Raw genomic sequence first — 21,689 nt, 5'->3', positions numbered from 1 at the left:
TAATATTTTAAAAATCAATTTTCATTTTTACAAGTTGTTGAATATAAAATGAGGATGGGGAGGGCTTGTAATGATTTGTTTCTCTCCCTCGATCAGCGAGAGAGAGATAGAGAGAGAGAGGGAGAGAGAGTTTGAGAAGCGGACGCAATCGATTGAGACTTGAGAGCGAATTCCGCCTTCGATTCAGAGTCCTTCAGGAGAAAAGGTTGAAATCTCGCTTGAAGATCAAACATCCTCTCTGAAAAATCGATTGGAGCTCTCTCTAGTCTATAATCAGGTATAGAGTTTATCTTACCTAAAAAAAAAAAAAAAAAAAGAAGATATAGAGTTTATAGATTTTCTTTATTTTCTTCTTATCTGAATAAGAAATATCGAACCTCCTTTTCTGTCTTTCTCTGCATGCAACTCGAGTGAACCCTAATCCGTAGTAAGTGTTTATGTTTCTGCTAGCTATTATGCTTAGCTGTTTTGTATTGAATTATTATATATATATATTTTTTATTCTTGGGGATTCATCGGGTTATGATTTGCATGTTGGTTTTGAATTTTTCTTTTTGGATTTTGTTTTTGATTGTAGGAGCGATGATTAAGCTTTTTAAAGTGAAGGAAAAGCAGAGGGAAGATGCTGTGAATGCCAATGGAAGGCCACCCGTGAAGAAGCAATCTGCGGGGGAATTGCGTCTGCATAAAGGTTTATCTTTTATTATTTTAAGTGGAATTTTATCTGTCTCAAATGTTGTAACTGGAAAATTGTTTGGTTGTGGTAGAATCTTGGAGGTTTAATTTAATTTTTGAATGAATTAATGCTTATGGTTAAAGGAGAGCTTTTGCTTTGTTCTTTGGGTATGCTGGAGGTCAGTTCATGTGCTCAAAGGATTATAAGTTGGTTCAGTACAACTATTTAGATCTCTTTTTTGTGCGGAGCATGGTGGTCCTTGCGCCGTAGACAATTCGAGTTATTGACTTTTAATCAGCAAATTTCCATGTTGATTTTTTGCTCCATCTCTTACTCAACTCCTCCTAGGCGAGCCTTATCTTATTATACCACTTGAACTTCTCAGTTGACACGTTTAATAGTTTAAAGAAACATGGTGTGGAAACACCAGGTTCAGTTAAGTAAACTGGCGAAACAGGATTCATATGCCAACCCTAATTTAATTGGGATAACGCTCAGTTGAGTTGAGATTGTGAAATCAAACTCATAGACAGGCAAATAATGTTATGTAAATAACCACTTTATCACCTCTATATGCTAATGTAGAACTGCATGAGCGCATGAAGCGAAATACACCATGGGAAATGAATGACAGAATGGAGAAGAAACTACTTGGGTATAGTGTGGGATATATTCAGTTTAGGGAATGATTGACTCTTTCTTTTCCCCCTCTATTTGGGCTACCTCTTAATTACCTGTCACACACACATTTTGTCCCCATTATATTTATAAGTAGAAGATTTTCATTAGGAAGGGGGCAACTGGCAAGGAATTGAAAAGGAACAATCTACGTATAAGGAAAAAGAGGAGCTCTACGAAAACTCTATTACATTTAGAACAAGAAACTAAGCATCTCTCTCTTCAGTATCAACCACGCACTAATTCAAAGCAAATGCTCTATGTGACTGGTGCAGGAATTAAGTAAAAACTCCTTTTGGCATAGCCCAAGTATACCAAAGAAGCCAAATTATTAAAATCTGACTTCTAAACAGAAAGTCAGTTCATGAGTGCGTGCTACTCTGGCTTGCTTCTTAAAGTGGAGATCAATTGAATCATAATTCTTGTAGCTTACAAATTGTACATTTTCCTAAGAATAATCTTGCTAATTATGTCCTACATTGTGAAAATTATATTAAAACAAATGTGCTTATAAAAAAAATTGATCTTTCTTGGAAGATGCTCTCGGATACAGATAAGCCACCTAAGGAGAAGTTCCAATTGAGCAGACCTTGCTAAAGGAGTTGATTTCCATGTGGATCTACATAGATCAAATACATTCAACTGCTCTTTAAGATATACAAAACCATATTGAATGGCTTCCGACTACCCATTAGGTCTGATACAGATAAGCCACCTAAGGAGAAGTTCCAATTGAGCAGACCTTGCTAGAAAGGAGTTGATTTCCATGTGGATCTACATAGATCAAATACATTCAACTGCTCTTTAAGATATGCAAAACCATATTGGATGGCTTAAGACTACCCATTAGGTATTGCATTGGATGTATCCAACGCGTCCACAGGTATTTTGAGGGCTTTAAATTTTTTTCTTCTCAATGTAAGATTTGAGTTTAATAAGCTCTAATGTTATATTCTGTCTGTTTTGGGTTCTTAATGTCAGTATCTTTCCCGATCTGAGTTGTCTATATTTCATTGAGGCCCTGTTTTGGGTTATTCTTGGACGATACATGGATAAAGTTCCAGAATCTAGATAGGTTTACATCACCCTATCCACAAAGGATTGGCTGATCTATCTAGCCAGGAACCAATATTTACAGTAGATTGTCTGATACTGTTTTTGGAAAGAGTCTCTCCTGCGAAGCGGGGTAAGGCTGCATACATTTGCCCCTCCCAGACCCTGCGGTGGCGGGGCCTCGTGCACTGTGATACGCTGTGTTACAGATCATGTTGGTCCCATTTGGTCCGAAAACCATGTTCCATTTTTCTAGTTTATGCCTTCAATTGGCCAGCTTTAAACAAATCATCTAGTCCACGGTAAATCTAGCAATAGAATTATCTATTATTCCATTACATTACTCCACAGTCCCCAGATTTCCTGCCTTATATGCCAACATTTGGAAGGCATGGATCTTTATTGAGAAATCCCAAGATGCTAAGCATTTGAAATTATTATAATTGAGCCCTACTCTGAAAAGTCTTGCCTCAACTGGTAAATCCTTTGTTCAGTACATCTCCAGCTATTTCCTCTATTATAATTGAGCCCTACTCTGAAAAGTCTTGCCTCAACTGGTAAATCCTTTGTTCAGTACACCTCCAGCTATTTCCTCTATGAAAGCCATCATTTAAGCTTCTTTTTGCAGTTGCAGTTAAAGCACCATCAAGCCAACGGTTAATCAACTGACTCAACTAGCCAGGCCCTCATCAACTGCATAATTTAAAGTTGGCCTGTGTAATTCTAGGTTCAGCATAGCCATCCAAACTATGCTGATTTTTTGGTTGAGATTAGTTTAAGATAACCTATTGTGCTGCTACCTCTCCCTTTTGTCCACTTATTATTGGATTGAGAAATTGTAACCTTTTAATTAATCCTCCTATTTTTCCTGGTATTCTTCCAAGGCTTTAAACATAAATTCAAACGTTGAATTGATACTCCTAGAATTGGAAAGAATTCAATTTTTTTGCTTCCTGATTGAGAAAACTGTGAAAGAGGACTCACAGTCACATATTAAAACTTCAAGGCCCCGTTTGTTTAGTGGCGAGGTGGGGTTGAATTCTTATTAAATGGGTCCCACCTGTCAGGTGGGGTGGTGGGTTGGAATGGGAAAGGGATGGAAAGATTACTTTACCATTCCACAGATACATGTTTGGTTGGTCGAGGAGAGTGAGAGGCAGAGGGAGGACTGAGGAGGGAGAGAGCGAAAAAAGCTGCTGGGTGGCAACCCTCTTCTCTGTGGAAACCATCATTTTCTCTCAACCGCCCTCACAGAAAGCTTCGTCTAGCCATCATCCTGAGCAGAAGCAGCCCCACCGACGCCATAGCACTCAAGACCCTGCGGTAGCGGGAGCCTCGTGCACTGTGATACGCTGTGTTACAGATCATGTTGGTCCCATTTGGTCCGGAAACCATGTTCCATTTTTCTAGTTTATGCCTTCAATTGGCCAGCTTTAAACAAATCATCTAGTCCACGGTAAATCTAGCAATAGAATTATCTATTATTCCATTACATTACTCCACAGTCCCCAGATTTCCTGCCTTATATGCCAACATTTGGAAGGCATGGATCTTTATTGAGAAATCCCAAGATGCTAAGCATTTGAAATTATTATAATTGAGCCCTACTCTGAAAAGTCTTGCCTCAACTGGTAAATCCTTTGTTCAGTACATCTCCAGCTATTTCCTCTATTATAATTGAGCCCTACTCTGAAAAGTCTTGCCTCAACTGGTAAATCCTTTGTTCAGTACACCTCCAGCTATTTCCTCTATGAAAGCCATCATTTAAGCTTCTTTTTGCAGTTGCAGTTAAAGCACCATCAAGGCAACGGTTAATCAACTGACTCAACTAGCCAGGCCCTCATCAACTGCATAATTTAAAGTTGGCCTGTGTAATTCTAGGTTCAGCATAGCCATCCAAACTATGCTGATTTTTTTGGTTGAGATTAGTTTAAGATAACCTATTGTGCTGCTACCTCCTCCCTTTTGTCCACTTATTATTGGATTGAGAAATTGTAACCTTTTAATTAATCCTCCTATTTTTCCTGGTATTCTTCCAAGGCTTTAAACATAAATTCAAACGTTGAATTGATACTCCTAGAATTGGAAAGAATTCAATTTTTTTGCTTCCAGATTGAGAAAACTGTGAAAGAGGACTCACAGTCACATATTCAAACTTCAAGGCCCCGTTTGTTTAGTGGCGAGGTGGGGTTGAATTCTTATTAAATGGGTCCCACCTGTAGGTGGGGTGGTGGGTTGGAATGGGAAAGGGATGGAAAGATTACTTTACCATTCCACAGATACATGTTTGGTTGGTCGAGGAGAGTGAGAGGCAGAGGGAGGACTGAGGAGGGAGAGAGCGAAAAAAGCTGCTGGGTGGCAACCCTCTTCTCTGTGGAAACCATCATTTTCTCTCAACCGCCCTCACAGAAAGCTTCGTCTAGCCATCATCCTGAGCAGAAGCAGCCCCACCGACGCCATAGCACTCAACCAGAGAGATTGGAGACAACTAAAGGGACTATGAAAGCCATCACACTCGGAGGCTGACTGTGTGAACACTTTGACGGTGGAGTCGTACCAGGGTTCACTCCTTCGCCACCTCTCGACCCATGCTTGGACAAACGGCATAAATCCTGTAAAATTTCACGCCATCAACCTTAATTTGAAAGGGATGTGATCTCTGTTTGGAAATTGCCTGCCTTGTATTGTCGGGTAGTTGCTGCGCTCGTGATGTGCTTGCTCAAATGCTCGAATGGGGTTCCTTGTCGTAGAAGCTTGGGGATCTGTCGTTTATGTGTGCTTGGCGCTCAATTGAGTTTCCAAAAAGGGCATGCAATCCCCTGTTTCAGCTCTTGGGGCAGTGGACAAACCACCCAAGGTCCATGCTCTTAGTCTTGGTGGGGAACGAGAACATCAAATCTGTTGAATGTGGATGAATCTGATTGCCATTTGGCTATTGATGAACCATGGCAAGCCACACTATGGAGGAAGGGTTTCATCACTGATACAAGCAGATGTAATTCCAATCTTGAAATGGATTACTTGAAAACCAATAAGGTGGAAGTAGCAGATCCAAATGGTTTACTTGATTTTGTTCTTCAACCATGATCTCATTTGTATTTATTTTTCTCACTAGTTGGAGTTGTTCTAGGAGAATGTTGCTCCTAGTTAGGAGACTTTGACTTCAGCGACCAAGGCAAAACCACTGGGTGTCTTCCTCAAAACCATCGGCTTACTGTAGGAAGTCCACGTTTTCATCTTTCCCTGCCAAGTCAACAAGTATTTGTCGAATCGAATTTGCAAGTCTCAGCTTATAGAGAGAAGAAGAGAGAACCAGAACGATCGTTGGTATTTTCCCTTGCGTCCCCTCAAGAGTCCTACCAAATTGGTTGGACTTTGAAGAGAGGCAGGGTGGAAAAGTCACAGCGCTGACATCTTCCGATTGTATTTTCTTGTAAAATGTGAAAATCCCACCCCGATCATCCAAACAACCTTATTTTACCTCAAAAATGGGATAGTTGTCAGGAAACCCCACCCCTTTATCCACCACACTAGAACCCCGCTAAACAAACGGGGCCCAAAGGAATTGGATTAGGAAATTTGCCTCTATAGGAAAGTACGATATAAATACCATGTAGATTTTTATAAGCAGTGCTTTGAAACCTGGACTGGACCTGATGATTGTGTCTGTCTAACCATCAAAACCATTGATTTCAGTCCTTTTATTTAGCCAACATGCTATGGGAAGTGGAAAAAACTGCTTGGTCCCCTACACTGTTCATCCCAGATTACTGAACTGTTAAGTCCAAATTAGATGATGCTAACAATCTTATGGCTTAATTTTCATTTTTTTAAATTAAAGAAAATAAGGTTTTGATTTTGGATTAGGGGTTTATCAATTAACCCCTTGTTTGATTGGTATTAATTAGCTCCTTATTTGTAGGGATTTGCATTTCCAAAGTTTTAAATCTTTATTAATTTAATGAATTGCATATTTATTGAGTTTTCTCATTAATGTTGAATGCTATAGAAGTTGGACCTATATCTAAAGGGCATCATTGAGGGGAAACTATTAAGTTTTATTTTGTTTTTAAAATCTAAAAAATCCTTTCATTGATGTGATTTTCTCAGGCCTATTGTTCTCATACTCTGATCTGTTGTTACAATCACCTCCAAGACCTGATGGCTGCCTACTTTTCGTCACTACTAAAACAGTCCTCAGCATCTGTGCATCTGCTGGACCATGCAACCCAGTGGTTCCCTGGCTGAAATTCTGTCCTGTGCCTGCCAGCTTTACAAGGAACCATTCTTGGGAAATTTCCCTTGGATATACTCCCTTGCTTCAATAGATCTGTAAATATACAAATATGTAGAAATGAAAATAAATATACCTCTTGGACCCCCTTGAAGTTAACAGAGACATAGACCCTGCTTCTTCTACCTTCTCTATTTTTTACTGCAAGTCCTCCACTTCCTCAACTGTAAAACTTTTAGAACACAATCGTGTCCATCCTATATCTCCCTTGCTTTGTTACGCCTGCCAGAAGCTTATATGGTATTTCCTCCAATCACCGTTAACTTGTTATTCTAGATTCTTCTTCTTGGCACCACCTTCTGGCACGTGACTGCTCTCTCTCTGGGAAAGGAAGGTCCTCTCTTTCGATCTTGAGGACTGCTTCTGTTTTTTTTCTTGAAGGAAACCCTCACTTCCTGTCTGTCAATGTGGCTGAGGATACACAAGAATTTTGCAAACCTCCTCAATCTTCTTGAGAATCCAATGTGAAAATTTATTTATCTTCCACTCCCCAAAATCTTGAGAGGAGGCAAGGCCCCAAGCTTTTACTGTAAAAAGCACACTCAAGAAATGTGTACCTTCTGATAAGGGACCGTCGCTTGGTGCTGGTAAACAGCTTAGGCTGTCAGTATGACAACTCTGGATTGAGTCTGACAGCAGTCATTTTGTGCAAAAATGCCAAAGGTTAGGACCATTCATCTCTTCCAGAAGGTTATGGCCTTCTGTTTTGTACCTTTTGATGGATGTACAAAACTGACATATTCCTTTAAAGTTTAAAGGAAAGTTCTATAGGACTGTTGTCCGACCTGCTATGATAAATGGGGTGGAATGTTGGATAGTTAATAAGTGCCATATGGCGAAGCTATGTGTTGCAAAGATGAGGATGTTAAGATGGATGTGCGGCAAAACTAGGCAGGATAAGTGAGAAGCGAATGTATTAGAGCTGATGTAGGTGGTTCCCCGATCAGCCACAAGCTCCAAGAATGTCGTCTGAGGTGGTTTGGCCATGTGCAACAGAGGCCTGGGGACGCCCCAGTAAGGAGTGATCTGATTCCGATCGAAGGAACTAAAAGAGCTAGGGACAGGCCTAAAATGTCCATAGGTGAGGTTGTGAAGAATGATATGCATAGTCTGGGTCTTTTGCCAAGTATGACCTCAGATAGAGCCTATTGGAGGGCAAAGATCCACGTTACTGACACCATGTAGCTGAGATTTTCCTGATTTCTTGGGCAATCCTCTTTCCTCTTTACTTTTATTTTCCTTTTCTCTCTTTTCTTATCTCATTTTTTCATTCCTCTTTACTTTCCTTTCCCTTTGTGAGGACCTCAGTTTTCCCTACTTTGTTTTGAAAGGATCTGTGTAGCCGACCCCATTTAGTTGGGATAAGGCTGAGTTGTTGTTGTTGTTGTATTCGACTACCTGATTGATTCATGAGGAGCATCAACACCAACCTTTTACTGTCCATTAGTTTGTGCCTTTTGATTAGGGGATATCGCTTGGGACGATGGAAAAAAATCTTGTGCTGTTGGTGGCATGAAAACTCTGGTTTGAATCTGAGAGCAGCTGTTTTGTGCAATAAATGCCAAGGGTTAGGACCATTCGCCTCTCCAGGACTGTTTTGTGCTTTTTGATGGGCTTCCTGATTGATTCATGACGAGCATCTTACTTTAGAATATTCGGCTCCCCAAAGTAATTGATGCAATTACATGTTGGATAACTTAGGATTTTTTTTGTAATTTTCTTTTCTTTTATTCTTTTGATATAGTTGTAGGAGATGATGGCTCATGGGATTTGATCCAAACTCTATTTCAGTGTTTGAGTTTGAGTAGGTTTACTTTTGTTGCAAGTCTTTACATACATATATGTAACCAATGAATGGGAGATTGGAATGAAAGTGTGAGTTGATACCATTGGCTGCCATCCCTCTCCTCTTTGATCTTTTCTCTTTCGCCTTAGCTACAATCTCTTTCCTTTGAACCTCTTCATTTCCTTTACTGGTCTACTTCCTGTCTTCTTTCCCTTCATCTTCCTGTTATTTCCTGTTGCTACCTTTGGTTTCCTGCTACATCCCAACAGACAGGTTTGAGAAAGTAGTGATCGATCTCATTCACATTTAATCCATTTGGACTGAAACTTTGTGCGAAGGATCCTCTGCTCTAGGCACCTATAATTTCGCCCCCAACCTCTCTTGTTGCGAGAGGTTCATCCTAAAACTCCTCTTACCCTGTTCTACCCATAGTTCGAAAACTTGTCTCGACTCGGTGTCTCAACCTGGTCGATACGACAAAGATCTTGGCGAGTTTGTGTATTTTTTTTTGGGTGTTTTGGTGGGAAAATGGCCATAGTTGGTTCCGAAACTTTTAAGGGAAGCTTGTTTTAGGTTTAATAAACATATTTAAATCTTCAAATTGTAAAAAAAAAGCACCCAATTTGGTATTTTGGATCTGCATCCTTGGTTGGCAGTTTGCCTATTCTACACATTGTTTTGAGTGTTATGAGACATAATTGGCAACTAAAACAAGTAAATTATGCAATAATGGATGAAGACACATAATGTTGAATAATTATTATTTAAGAAATAGTTAAAGATTTAAAGTTTATACTACAAACTACAAAGTTCAGTGAAGTGTGAACAATGCAAATTACATAGACACCCAACCCAAGTACAATGAACAATACATAAGTCATACACACCCTACTACTCTAGTCTTCCATGTCCCCACTCCCAAGTCCCAACAATCAAGGTTCGAAAACTCGGGTCTCGGAGCCATCTCGGCCCAGCCTAAAACCGAGTTGGGCCAAGATCTCGGCGAGTTTGTGCACTTTTTTTTTTCTCCGACTCGGAAGCCCATCTCGGTGGGTTTTAGACCTCTTTTGGGTCTGAAAATCGGTATACAGCCTATTTTAGGCCATTTAAACACAATGACATTATCAGATTTTGTAAAAACTTTGTCCAAATAGGAGTTTCAGTTAGTGGGAAAGCAGGATAGACACGTACTTATGCTAGAAACCAGGACAGACACAGGACAAACATTCTTATTTATGCCTAATATCATTTAAGTAAATGCTTTTGTATTTGTATTTCCTTTGGTATTTGTATTTCATTTACTTAAGATATTATTCATAAATAAGCAAATACCCCCTATTTGAATCCAATAAAAATAGTGAAAAAATCAAATTCCAAAAGGAAAAACGATTGACCCGTTCAAGAACAAAAGCTGGATTTTTGATAGGTGCAATTTTCAACTTTCTAATGCTTGGGTTTTTCTCAAATCTAAAAATTCCATAAATCTTAATATGGTAAAACATTGCTAAAAACCAAAAGTGCGGTAAAATATTCATTTGTTTTGATGTCCAAAAATATTTTTTCATTCAGAGCGATTTTGACAGCATTCGCGCAGACCGAATTAAGTTTGACCGGTACATAACTCCTTCAATATAATCAGATTTAAGCAAAAAAGAAAGCTTTCCAACAAGTCTAAGATTGCTAAAATCTGATTTATATTGAAAGAGTTATGTACCGGTCAAACTTAATTCGGTGTATAACTCCTTCAATATAAATCAGATTTAAGCAATCTTTTTTAAAAGAAAGCTTTCCAACAAGTCCAAGATTGCTAAAATCTGATTTATATTGAAAGAGTTATGTACTGGTCAAACTTAATTCGGTGTGCACTAATGCTGTCAAAATCGTTCTGAATAAAAACAATTTTTTGGACATCAAAACAAATGAATATTTTACCGCACTTTTGGTTTTTAGCGATGTTTTACCATAATAAGATTTATGGAATTTTTAGATTTGAGAAAAACCCCAGCATTAGAAAGTTGAAAATTGCACCTACCGTTGAAAATCCATGTTTTGTTCTTGAACTGGGGGGTTGACTTTTTTTCCTTTTGGAATTTGATTTTTTAACTATTTTTATTGGATTCAAATGGGGGGGGGGGTTGTTTGCTTATTTATGAATAATATCTTAAGTAAATGAAATACAAATACAAAAGTATTTACTTAAATGATATTAGGCATAAATAAATGTCTGTCTTGGTTCCTGGCATACATAGGTGTCTGTATACCAAGAATTTCCAGTAAGATCTCGAGATCTGACACTCATATAAAGGACCTAGATGGGCATTTTCCTATGTCAAACCGAGATCTCGGTGAGAAAGTGCACTTTTTGGTTTCGTAGGCCATCTCGACTCGGTAAATGAAAAAACCGAGAATCTCGGTGAGATCTCGCGAGATTTCGGACTATGCCAACAATACAATACTATGAGTATGTGACTGCCTACTGATATGAACTATGACGTGCTGGATCGAGTCCACTTATGGTCTGATGGAGACAATGTGCATTGTCCTCTGTCTGCATGACATATATGAATGCCACATCATAGTGGTCGAGAAGAAACGAGAGTAGTCCTCCACAACTGCCCTGTAAATGGTCTCATCTACATACTACATATAACCTATCCTAGGGGTATATGTCACCGTGAGGTCGTAGATTGGCCTCCGGTGTGACACAAAAAAATCTACCCCCATACAACAAGTATCTGTCATATTTTTTTTTCTTTCAAAAAATAATTTTTGGGAATAGTAATTTTACTTGAAATAGTTGAATGTAGCCAAATCTTCTACAGTTAGCAGCAATCGATCTCTTTGTAATGATGTGGCAAAAAAAAACCCCCTTCTCTGTCGAGTTTACTTCGAAATTTCTAAGTCTGGTCGATTTTTTGTCTTTTTATAAGGCACTTTGTACCATTTCGGCAAGACGGTACAAAAGTACCAAAATCTCGCTGAAATTTCGGTCGAGATTTTCGAGTTAATGCATGTTTGATATTTTGGACTATATATTGTCTCTACAAGCTCGAGTTTCTCAAGCTTGCCGAGATTTAAAACTATGGTTCTACTGTCTTCCCTAGTTTCAACAATTCTTTTATTGATTTTTGTTTGCTGATTTGGATGATTGTTGGTGGGATTCATGAGAGCTGATGGTTGAGAATCTACTTAAATTTGGGACCCAAAGGAAGTGTGGTATTGAATTCGATATTTCATCCTATTCAAATCTGGTTTGAGTTGCGAAGAATCTGCTCACGATTCTAAGGTTGAAGATGAAATCTTCTTTTGTTTATAACTAACCCATATGTAATTACATTGATACCCTTCCAGCTTTGCCTCACCTCTTTAGATTAATCCCCGTTTGCTCCCTTAGTTTGTTATCTTATTTCTATGGGGTTGATATTGTCTCAATCATGAAACTACCACTATCATTGTTAATTGTGCTATTTATCATCATTTAGGGTTTTTGTACCCCGGGATCGCATCAGTTATCCCTGGATTCATATTAAGTGGAAGCTAAACTCCACCTGTGTGCTGTCTCTAACAAAACCAGGACCTGAAACCAGTACCTGCAAAGAAGAAGTGGGAGGAGATACCAGAGAGGGCGAGAGAATGATGGGAGAAATTGAACCACGATATAGAAGGGAGTTGTCTTTTATTATGGATAATGTACCTTTATTTATAATGTTAGCTAATAGCTAGCTAACAACAATAGACTCTCAGTAGACTCCCACTAAGAGTACTAGACTAATTACAATCTAATAAGGAAAAGAAACAAACATATGATGATAGGGACACTCTAATGCAGCAAGGACCCTCGGTAGGGCTAATGCAGGGCTGTGTCTGCCCCAAATTCTGGGTTTATTCAAACCCATATCGAGTAATCTATGCTAGCCCATTCTGCTACGTTGACCTGCCTTAATTGGAAGAAGACATTTTCCAGAATAATTCCATATTTCCCAGATTTCCTTGCTGGTTAAGGAGGATACAGCTAGCTGGGAAATAAAGATTGAAGATTAATTGGCCATGCGGGATGAGGATTACACAGCCTTTTTTAGTCCTAGATTTTAGGAAGTTTTTATATCTTGCGTGGGGGTTTATTAGCTAGAGATTAGTTTCTTTTTTTTTTTGGATTATTAATCCTTTTTCAAGGATTCCTTATTTGTTAACTAATTGGATTAGGATTGGGTTGCTTTGTAATTGTTTTTAATTAGGATTTAGGAAACATCTAGAATGCTGTAATCTATTTTAAATTTAAAAATACAAGGATGTGGCTGGATTCTATAGCCTACGAATTGAAAAAAAAAATAAAGAGATTTCTGGTCTTGAAACCATGTTATGCTGTGAGATGAAGTGAGGGGAGAGATTCCTTGAGAGGGTGACAGGCCCAGGAGAGGGAGAGAGGCTCAATTCAAATTATCCTTCTTCTATTTTTTATTTTCTTCTCTGTTTCTATTTCATTGTGTGATCTGCTACAAGTTCTGCAATCGATTAAGGAATATCTGCTACAAGTTCATCAATTGTTGCCCAGTTTTGAAGACCAAACCAGCATTAAACTTGTTTAAGAAGATCCTGCCTGGGGCTAGGTCGTTCGTGATCCAGCTCTACATTACACTCCCCCTGTCGTGATCAACAACTAATCCTAATAATAATGGAGTACCACAGGGGATTTGACAACCATTCACCTGCGGTATATGTACATAACTAAACACTCCCTGATGTAGATGCACTACCTTGGACTGACCCAAACCCGTTTGGGAACCCAGACCGAGAACCGGGTCCAATTCTGGTAGATATGTAGGATTTTATTATATATTTTATTGGTATAAATATGTAAGGTGATCTTTAATTTGGGTAGGATACGTAGGAATTGTTTTGGCAAGTTTTAATTGTTAAGAGTCCTAGTATAGTTATTTGCATGCACACACTTCTCCCCCCTTCTTCTTATGCGATTACCCTTCCTCCCTGCAACTTCTTTCCTACCCGCCCTCTAATTTGGTATCAGAGCCGAAGGATCCAACTCCTTCCCTGTAAATCTCTTCCATCCCATTCTTCCTCTTCTTCCCTATTCTCTCTAATCCGTTTTTTGTGCTGCCATATGACCAGCGGAAGTTAAAAAAAAACACGATTCTGTTGAAACAGAAATCGAATCAAACCCTAACCCCATTTCATCCCTTCCCACAGCAACTTCCGTTGGAACCTTACCCCAGCCCATCTTTTTGATTCCCAGTTTCCCACCCCACAGCAGATCCGTTCAAAGAAAAAGAAAAAAAGAAAAAGAAAACCCACTGTCGAATCCAGCGACAGCCTCCCACAACCCTTTCTTTCCCCCCCTTCTGAATACTCGATCGAACCCCTCTAGGCTTCTGCCAGCAGCCAAAAAAAAGAAGCAGAGAGGGTGAGAGGCATTGAACCAGAGAAAAAAAAGAAAGAAAAAGAGGAGAAGATAGAAGATGAGAAGCAGAGAATCGAAACAAAGTAAGAAGAAAACATACCTGGTTTCAGGGAACTCCACTGCTGCTGGTTCAAAGCTCCATCGCAGGCGGATTTATCTCTTCCGTGATCTGGAATCCTACTTCGATTAGGATTTTCGGTTATTTGTTTTGTCGAAGTTGTAAGTCCCCTCTTTTCTTTTATCATCTTCCAATTCTACCCCCACTTCCACCTTTTACACATGACTGTTTTTCTAGGTTATTTATTCTCTTTATTTCCCATAGTGCCCCTGCCCCACTCTTTATCTAACTTGAACTCTTATTCTCGTGTTTTTCCAAGTATACCCCTCTCATCAATACTTGTTGGATTTGTTCCCTTTGCCGACTTAAATTCAGTTTATTTACAGTTCTGCCACCATCATTATAAATTTCTATCTATTTTTTGTTTTGCCATTATCCTTTGAGTAAATACGCTTGTCTATTTTAACCATGGTAGCCAATTGTGAACTCCAACAGTTCAATTCTTATAAGGCTGAAACCGATGCAAAATTTGATACTCTCACTGCCGTTGTCAATTCCATTAAGACAATGATTGTACCTATGCAAGCTTCTTTCAAAGTGAAGAAATAGTGCGAGAGACGGTGAACGAAAACAATTTTTGCATACCTAGTTCGAGACTTCACCGCAAGTCGATTCTCGGTGTCGATGGCATCCTTCGAGCTGATCTTCTAGTTCGATTTCATGCGTCTCCTCCCTCGCATCACATTTTTTCCCAGTTGGTTTCAAACGCTGCAACCGTAAACCCCGCCGGATTCTCTACTGGTAGAAGCCGAGTGGAACACCCCTCCTCTGTCGTTCCCCTCTTGAGTACACGACTCCAAGCAGGAGATAGTAACCCACTCTTTTTTTTTTTTTTTTGACATAAGAGACGGTAACCCACTCACAAGTCCCCCTTTGTTACTTTATTTTCTTTAATTTCCTAAACTACCCTCCCCTTTTAGTCTAATTCTGGGCCACCCATTATTTTCCATTTGTTCCAAGTTAGCATTTAGACTTTAATTTATATTATTTCTCATATCCCTTCTTTAAGTTGCCTTAGTGACCCTTCCAGAATCCATTAATTACAATTCTGCCATCATCTTATTGACTTCGGTTTATTTACCCATAAACCCGCTACATCATGGAAGTTGATTGATACGATTTACTCCTTTGGATTAGAGATGGTTTCCATAAATTGCAAACAAAATTTTGTCATCTCCATATAGGGCTTCTTGATTTAGAGATAGGTTGTCGGGAGCTTGCCAATAATAATAACTGCTTCTATGATAAGGTGTCAAACATGATAGAATCTTCAGAAGGCAGATCAGAGGTGGCCAACGAACGTGACGATCGAGCTAACGGTCCGATCAAGGTTGCAATTGAAGATTTGATCGATGATCCGATCTTAGTTGTGAAATCCCACGATTAGATTCCCATCGAAGAGATGTTGCTTGCTAACAACAATCAAAAGATCGCGATGGTTGATCATGAGATGAATTGGATCTTTGCCCCCATCAAAGCCGATGTTTGAGGATACCGATCAAGTGTTACTGATTCCCCCATTTTACGAAACTTGTGGACGAGTTTTTCTCAACATCGGGGGGAATTGATGTAGATGTACTACCTTGGACCGACCCAAACCCGTTTGGGAACCTAGACTGAGAACTGGGTCCAAATATGGGATTTATTCTGGTAGATATTTAGGATTTTATTATTTATTTTATTGGGATAATTATGCAAGGAGATCTTTAATTTGGGTAGGATTTTTTTTTTGATTAAATTTAATTTGGGTAGGATACGTAGGAATTGTTTTAGCAAGTTTTAAATTGTTAAGAGCCCTAGTATAGTTGTTTCCTTATTGAAGTCAGTTTCTTTTATTATTTATATGCTTGTAACTAACGTATTAGACAGATTGAATAGAATGGAATAGTTATGGTTTGAGTAGCTTGTGGCTGTGCGTGTGCACTCTTCTCCCCCTTTCTTCTTCTTATGTGATTTCCCCTCTCCCCTGTAACTTCTTTCCTACCGGCCCTCCACCACTTCCCCTCAAGCTGGAGTATCCAAAAGTTCCAGCTTGGAACAACAAGAATAGATATTAAAAATGACACCGGTCTTGAGCATATAGAGCAGTCATAGACGTTAGTGAGCACAGAGAGAACTTCTTTCTGGTAGCAATATCAACTCAAGCACAGCAATCATCAACAACAATAGTAGAGAAAAAAATTTCATTGAATAAATCCCGCCAGCAACGAACAAAATATGCAGTAGAGAACACCAACCACAATCCAAAATATCATAACGGCAACAACAACATCATAAGCCCTTCTCAAGGAAGGAAGGTAGTAAGTATTATCTTCACAAAGAAGGCAGGGTTGCAATGATGTGATTAGTAAAGATCACATGACTAGGATCTGATTAGTAAAGATCAGATACTTGTGAGCCCCAAATAGAGGTCACAGATAAAATTGCTGCATCGGTTGCCGAACCAGGTAAAGTGCAGTATAGGTTACTGTGTACCAAATAAGATGAGGTTGTTGGGGACCAAGTAGCAGCATCAGGTTGCTGGGGACCGAGTAGCAGCATCAGGTTGCTGAAGACCAAATAACTTAGCATAAGGTTGCTGGGAACCAGAAAAGAATGTTGTTGCTGAAAACCACAAGTGACTATTTTCATATGGTAAAATTGTTGTTGGGGACACGAGCAGATGACACAAACAATCAAATAATAAAATTCAGCTGATGACTTTAGAAAATAATAATAATAATCTTCAATAACACTTGTGGGCTCACCAAAGCAATAATATTGCAAATATATCACCAACAATAGTTTTGTAAATTTTGGTCACACTTGTGGGCCCATCCAAGCAAGAAAATACTCAAAATATGTCAATAACAAGAGATGATGGAATGGGTAGGTAGGGCTGTAATCAAACAGAAGCTTAAAGGGTACTTTGGAAGGCATAAAGGAGTTTGGATTCAAAAGGGATTCTTATTTAAAGAATAGGGACAGACTTGGAACCAAAATAAAAATAAGGATAAACCTTAATAAGAAGTAATAAGGAAGGGCATTATTAGAAATCAACAATAATATTAGAAAAAGACGGTTCCATGAACTTGTTTGTCATCAACCTTCGTTCCTGAGAATCAAGGGGTTGGGGGAGATGGCGGAAGCCTCTGGTGGTAAAGCGATGATACCAGAAAACTTCCAGCGACAACAACAGTCGTTGACAATAGCAGAAAAATAGAAGCAACACCATGTTAAGGGAAAATCACCATTGACCGAGAGAGACACTTCGAAAGGGGAACAATCACCATGGATTAATTCCCAAAGTAATTTCAGGCGTAATTTGAGCAGCAAATCAACCAACCAGATAACTTTAGTTCGATCAACAGTAGCAGAAGGATATTCAACATGATTAGGGTTTTCAACCAATCAACCAGGTTATTGTTCCGGTAGCAAATCAACTAATAAACAAACACCATCAACAAATCTTCGATCAGCAAACCCTAGTATTTCTTCGATTAAGGTTTTCCGCAGAATATCAAGCAGGGTATAATGGTATATCAGCAGTACATCTTCTTCGTCAATCGATCAAAGCATCAATCAGTAGGGTATATCATAATCAGCAAATTCAGCAAGCAGAACAAGATCGAGTGAATCAGCAGTAGCAGCAGAGGGATAAATCATTTCAGGTAGGATTCATCATACAACACTTCAGTCTCACTAGGGTTTCACAAAGTGGAATGGAAAGCATAGGTTGCTGTACAGCACAAACCAGAACCTAAAACGATTCTCCAAATAGATATCAAGGAGGAAGCAAGTACTAGTTACAGCTCTGATACCATGTAATGAAACCAGGACCTGAAACCAGTACCTGCAAAGCAGAAGATAGAGAGGAGAGAATAGAGAAATAGCAAGAAAATGATGGGAGAAATTGAACCACAATAGAGAAGAGAATTGTTCTTCTATTGTGGACAGTGTACCTTTATTTATAATGCTAGCTAACAGCAATAGACTTTTAGTAGACTCCTACTAAGAGGACTAGACTAATTACAATCAAATAAGGAAAAGAAACAAGCGTATCACAATAAGGACATAACTTAACACTGTCAATTGGCTGTTAAATTTAACTGTTCAGATGAGACTGCTCCATTCCTTGATAGACCCAGAGAACAAGGTTCAGCTATCATGTTCAGTTCTCCGAATTCACCTCACCTTGATCCTCTTGATGCCCTGAGAAATTGGCAAGGATCAAGCAGCCCCCCCCTTCTTTTTCCTGGTTTTATTTTAATTTTCACTCAGTCACCTTTGTATCTTCATCTTTGCTACATTTATTATGTCTTATCTTTTGATCACCTAACATTGGGCTTCAACATGTATATATGGTGTCTCTATAAACTATGACAATGACATGGTCTCCTTGCGGTATTTCTTGGCCAGCAATGTTGCCTAACGACTTTTGTCTGCCACTTTGTTCACTAAGGTTGACTTCCATTTAATGAGTCCCACTTATTATGAAACCTGGGATGCTTCGGCATCCTGTTATTATGTGTTTTTTTGCGCTTCCTGGACTTGTTAATTGGAACTATGAATTTGAATGATTTATTCTTTCATAATCTTGGGAAGGAGAGATCGAGCTTGATTTTGAGACTATAATTTTATTGTTGTGGAATTCCAACCCTCCTTTCATTTGTTCTCATTACACTTAATGCGCAGGTCCTTGATCATGTCAATGTATTGTCTTCCTAGTTTCTAATAGCAGTTGATTTTTTTTTTTTAATATTTTTTATTACCTGTCAGATATCACTGAGCTTAACCTACCAAAAACAACTATCATCTCATTCCCCAATGGCAAGGATGACCTGATGAACTTTGAGGTCACCATTCGACCCGATGAAGGATTTTATCTGTAAGTTTTTTTTTTGTTTTGCACGAGGTTTAATCATTTGAATGTGATAGCTTGTGACGTAGCTTTGGCTTTTATCTTCATAACTTATGACTTGACTTTTTTTTCCCATAATTGGAAATTACAATTTAGCTGGCTCTTGTTTCCTTACACAGAGGTGGAGCATTTATATTTACTTTTTCCGTCTCCCCCGTTTACCCTCATGAGGCACCAAAGGTCAAGTGCAAGACTAAGGTAGGCATTCACCTATAATTTATTTACAGTAGCCCTCTTGTTACACTTCTTCATGGTACTTATTAGCAGTATTTTGGTATGGTGACCAACAATGTTCTGTCCAACTCTTATTCAGGTCTACCATCCTAACATTGACTTGGAAGGAAATGTCTGCCTGAACATCCTACGTGAAGATTGGAAACCTGTCCTCAATATCAACACTATCATTTATGGATTGCATCATCTTTTCACGGTATTTCTTTTTTCCTTGGTTGTCCCTTCCTGACTTACTAAAACCCTCTGATCTGGATGATTTTTGTTATTTTATGCAGCAACCCAATCATGAGGATCCCCTCAATCATGACGCAGCGGGAGTGCTGAGGGATAACCCAAAGATGTTTGAATCCAATGTTAGAAGGGCGATGTCTGGTGGCTATGTGGGCCAGACTTTCTTCCCTAGGTGCATGTAGCCTTTCCTGGTAAAGCAAGTGACATTATGGTAATATTTTCATTCTCAAGGGTCTGAAGGGGTTGTAAATTTGGTTGGAAGGGTGTCTTTTCTGTGGCCCTAATGGCTTTCTTCAAGGAAAAGAGGTACAGATCAGTCTACATGAACCAAACAGGGGAAGGTGCTTGTATGTTGCTGTAACTTATGACTTGTTTGTGATATTGGTGGAGAAGATATGGTTTTTCTTATTTTGATGCGGGGAATATACTTGCCTGGAAATCTGCTTGCTTAATATTGTCTCATTTCTTTCTATTTGCGCATCATTGCTGCATCTTTTTTTTCTCTCTTTTCATTTTTTTTCCCTTATGTTTTTGTTTGTCGTATTTTCCTATTCTCCAATCATGTGGCCTCAAATCTGAAACTTGGACAGCAACAGTTCTTGGTTAGTCAATAACAAACAGTAATATTTACAGTATTATGATTACAATGCTAATGAGCCAGTGTGTCTTGAGTACTGATTCTTTGGCTGAAGTTGAAAGTGATTTGACCATCCTTTGGGTTGGCCTGATGACTCGAAGGTTAATCCAGGGTAGATGATTTTCAGAGTGGTTGATGAAATGCTCTCATGAGATATGTTCACAGTTCCATAGTGAGAAATAAGTACATGGCTACTGTAGTCTGAGGGTTCCCATGGTGAGAGGCCTCCCCTTGAGAGATTATCCTGAGACAGAAGGTTAGAAGTTGGCATCAAAGTTGTACTGCTGTATGAAAGAAAATGATACAAAGAGAAAAAGAAGGGGGATTCAAAGTTGTTGCATTCATGTATTTACGGATTATGGAGACACTCCCTCGGGTTTTCACAAGAGTCCTGTTAAGAAGCCTGTTTGAAATATTTGTTACCTGTCGGATTGAAACCTAAAATCTGAGATCCGAATCGTTCAATGCAGCCATCAACTTTATATATGATCGTCCTATTTTTAAATATTAAAGGAAGGAAAAAGGTTTATATATTGTAATATGATGCTTCATTCTTTTGGGTAGGACTGACTGAGATCCATGAGGAACAAAGCAGTGCTAGGGAAAACCTGCTTCGACATGGCTGGGAGCAGATCACTGCATGGACGAAGGACAGGGCAAGTGATCACCAAGGGACTGCTACTGTCCCACTTGCCTATTCCTTCCTATGAACTATTGCTGTGATTTATGCAACTCTTTCAGCTTCGAATGGCAAAACAGCATTCTGCAATTTTAGTTGGGGGTTAAGGCTTATTTTAGAATGAAACCAGGGATGCAGTGGCAAAATGATGTGGTAATTCCAACAATTTATTGTTGATAGATAAGGATGATTTGTACTAGTATTTTTACCGTCTATTTATAGCCGCACTTAATTTTGATCGGCCCTTCGTTGAGGCCTTGAGGGTAGATGTCTTGTATTTTGTAGATTGGGTTGTGGGTTGCTTTCGAAGGGCAATTAAAGTCCGTAGGGCTTGAGGTCCGGAGGATTTTTAGGGTTTACATGGGGGTAATTCGGATAATTTGCTTACCCTATAAAATGTTGCGATTTTGGGGGGGGGTGTTTGGTTATGAATTCTTTGTAAATACAGAGAGATGTGAGGAAGAGTTTGTAATTCTTTTTCCATTGTTAGTGAAAACTACTCATATCTCTTTGTGGATATAGGCATCTTGTTCGAATCACATATATCCTTATATTGTGATTGTGTGACCGTTTTTACTTTCTATTCATTTTTTACCTGAATGTTAATAGGGTTTTTCTTTTCTACACCCTCATCCCTTCTAATGCATTTTATTAAGCAATTGAGACACCCACCCACCCTCCCTCTCTCCCTCTCATGCAGCACATAAGAAATCAAGAGACAACAACGTTGTTTGTTGTATGTACATGTGTGTGTCAAAAAAGACGCAAACCTACCCTGTTTAATTGAATGTACCGACCTTAGATTGTGGAAATCTTTTCTTTCTTTTCGAGTCATAGGAGGAGTCTCTATCGTTAGGAACTTGGGATTTTCAGCAAGAAGGTTATATTGACTGCTTATATGGTTCTTGTAGACCCTGGGTTTCAACAATCTGAGACTCAAACAAACACCTTTACCTCTTTTTGATTAGGACAACCACGGTAGAACAG

At 39.0% G+C, this 21,689-nt stretch overlaps 1 protein-coding gene across 3 annotated transcripts; it reads left to right on the top strand.

The window, feature by feature from the left end:
• Positions 1 to 102: 102 nt before the first annotated feature.
• On the top strand, positions 103 to 19,838 carry LOC122641606 (NEDD8-conjugating enzyme Ubc12-like). 3 transcript variants are annotated; one of them, XM_043834894.1, is made up of 6 exons: positions 103 to 277; positions 578 to 691; positions 18,780 to 18,888; positions 19,041 to 19,119; positions 19,235 to 19,351; positions 19,431 to 19,838. In XM_043834894.1, exons 2-6 carry the CDS (start codon positions 583 to 585, stop codon positions 19,566 to 19,568), a joined length of 552 nt encoding a protein of 183 aa, XP_043690829.1. In that variant the 5' UTR covers positions 103 to 277; positions 578 to 582; the 3' UTR covers positions 19,569 to 19,838. The 3 variants fall into 3 exon arrangements, with proteins under 3 accessions (XP_043690829.1, XP_043690843.1, XP_043690835.1); XM_043834908.1 differs by having other exon boundaries at positions 103 to 280; positions 581 to 691; XM_043834900.1 differs by lacking the exon at positions 103 to 277 and adding an exon at positions 335 to 427.
• Positions 19,839 to 21,689: the final 1,851 nt, after the last annotated feature.

The sequence above is a fragment of the Telopea speciosissima genome, chromosome 1 (assembly GCF_018873765.1).
Source record: "Telopea speciosissima isolate NSW1024214 ecotype Mountain lineage chromosome 1, Tspe_v1, whole genome shotgun sequence".
In the NCBI taxonomy this organism is placed as follows: Eukaryota; Viridiplantae; Streptophyta; class Magnoliopsida; order Proteales; family Proteaceae; genus Telopea; species Telopea speciosissima.
Note: the sequence above shows the minus strand (reverse complement) of the source record. Positions and strands in the feature narration are given on the sequence as shown.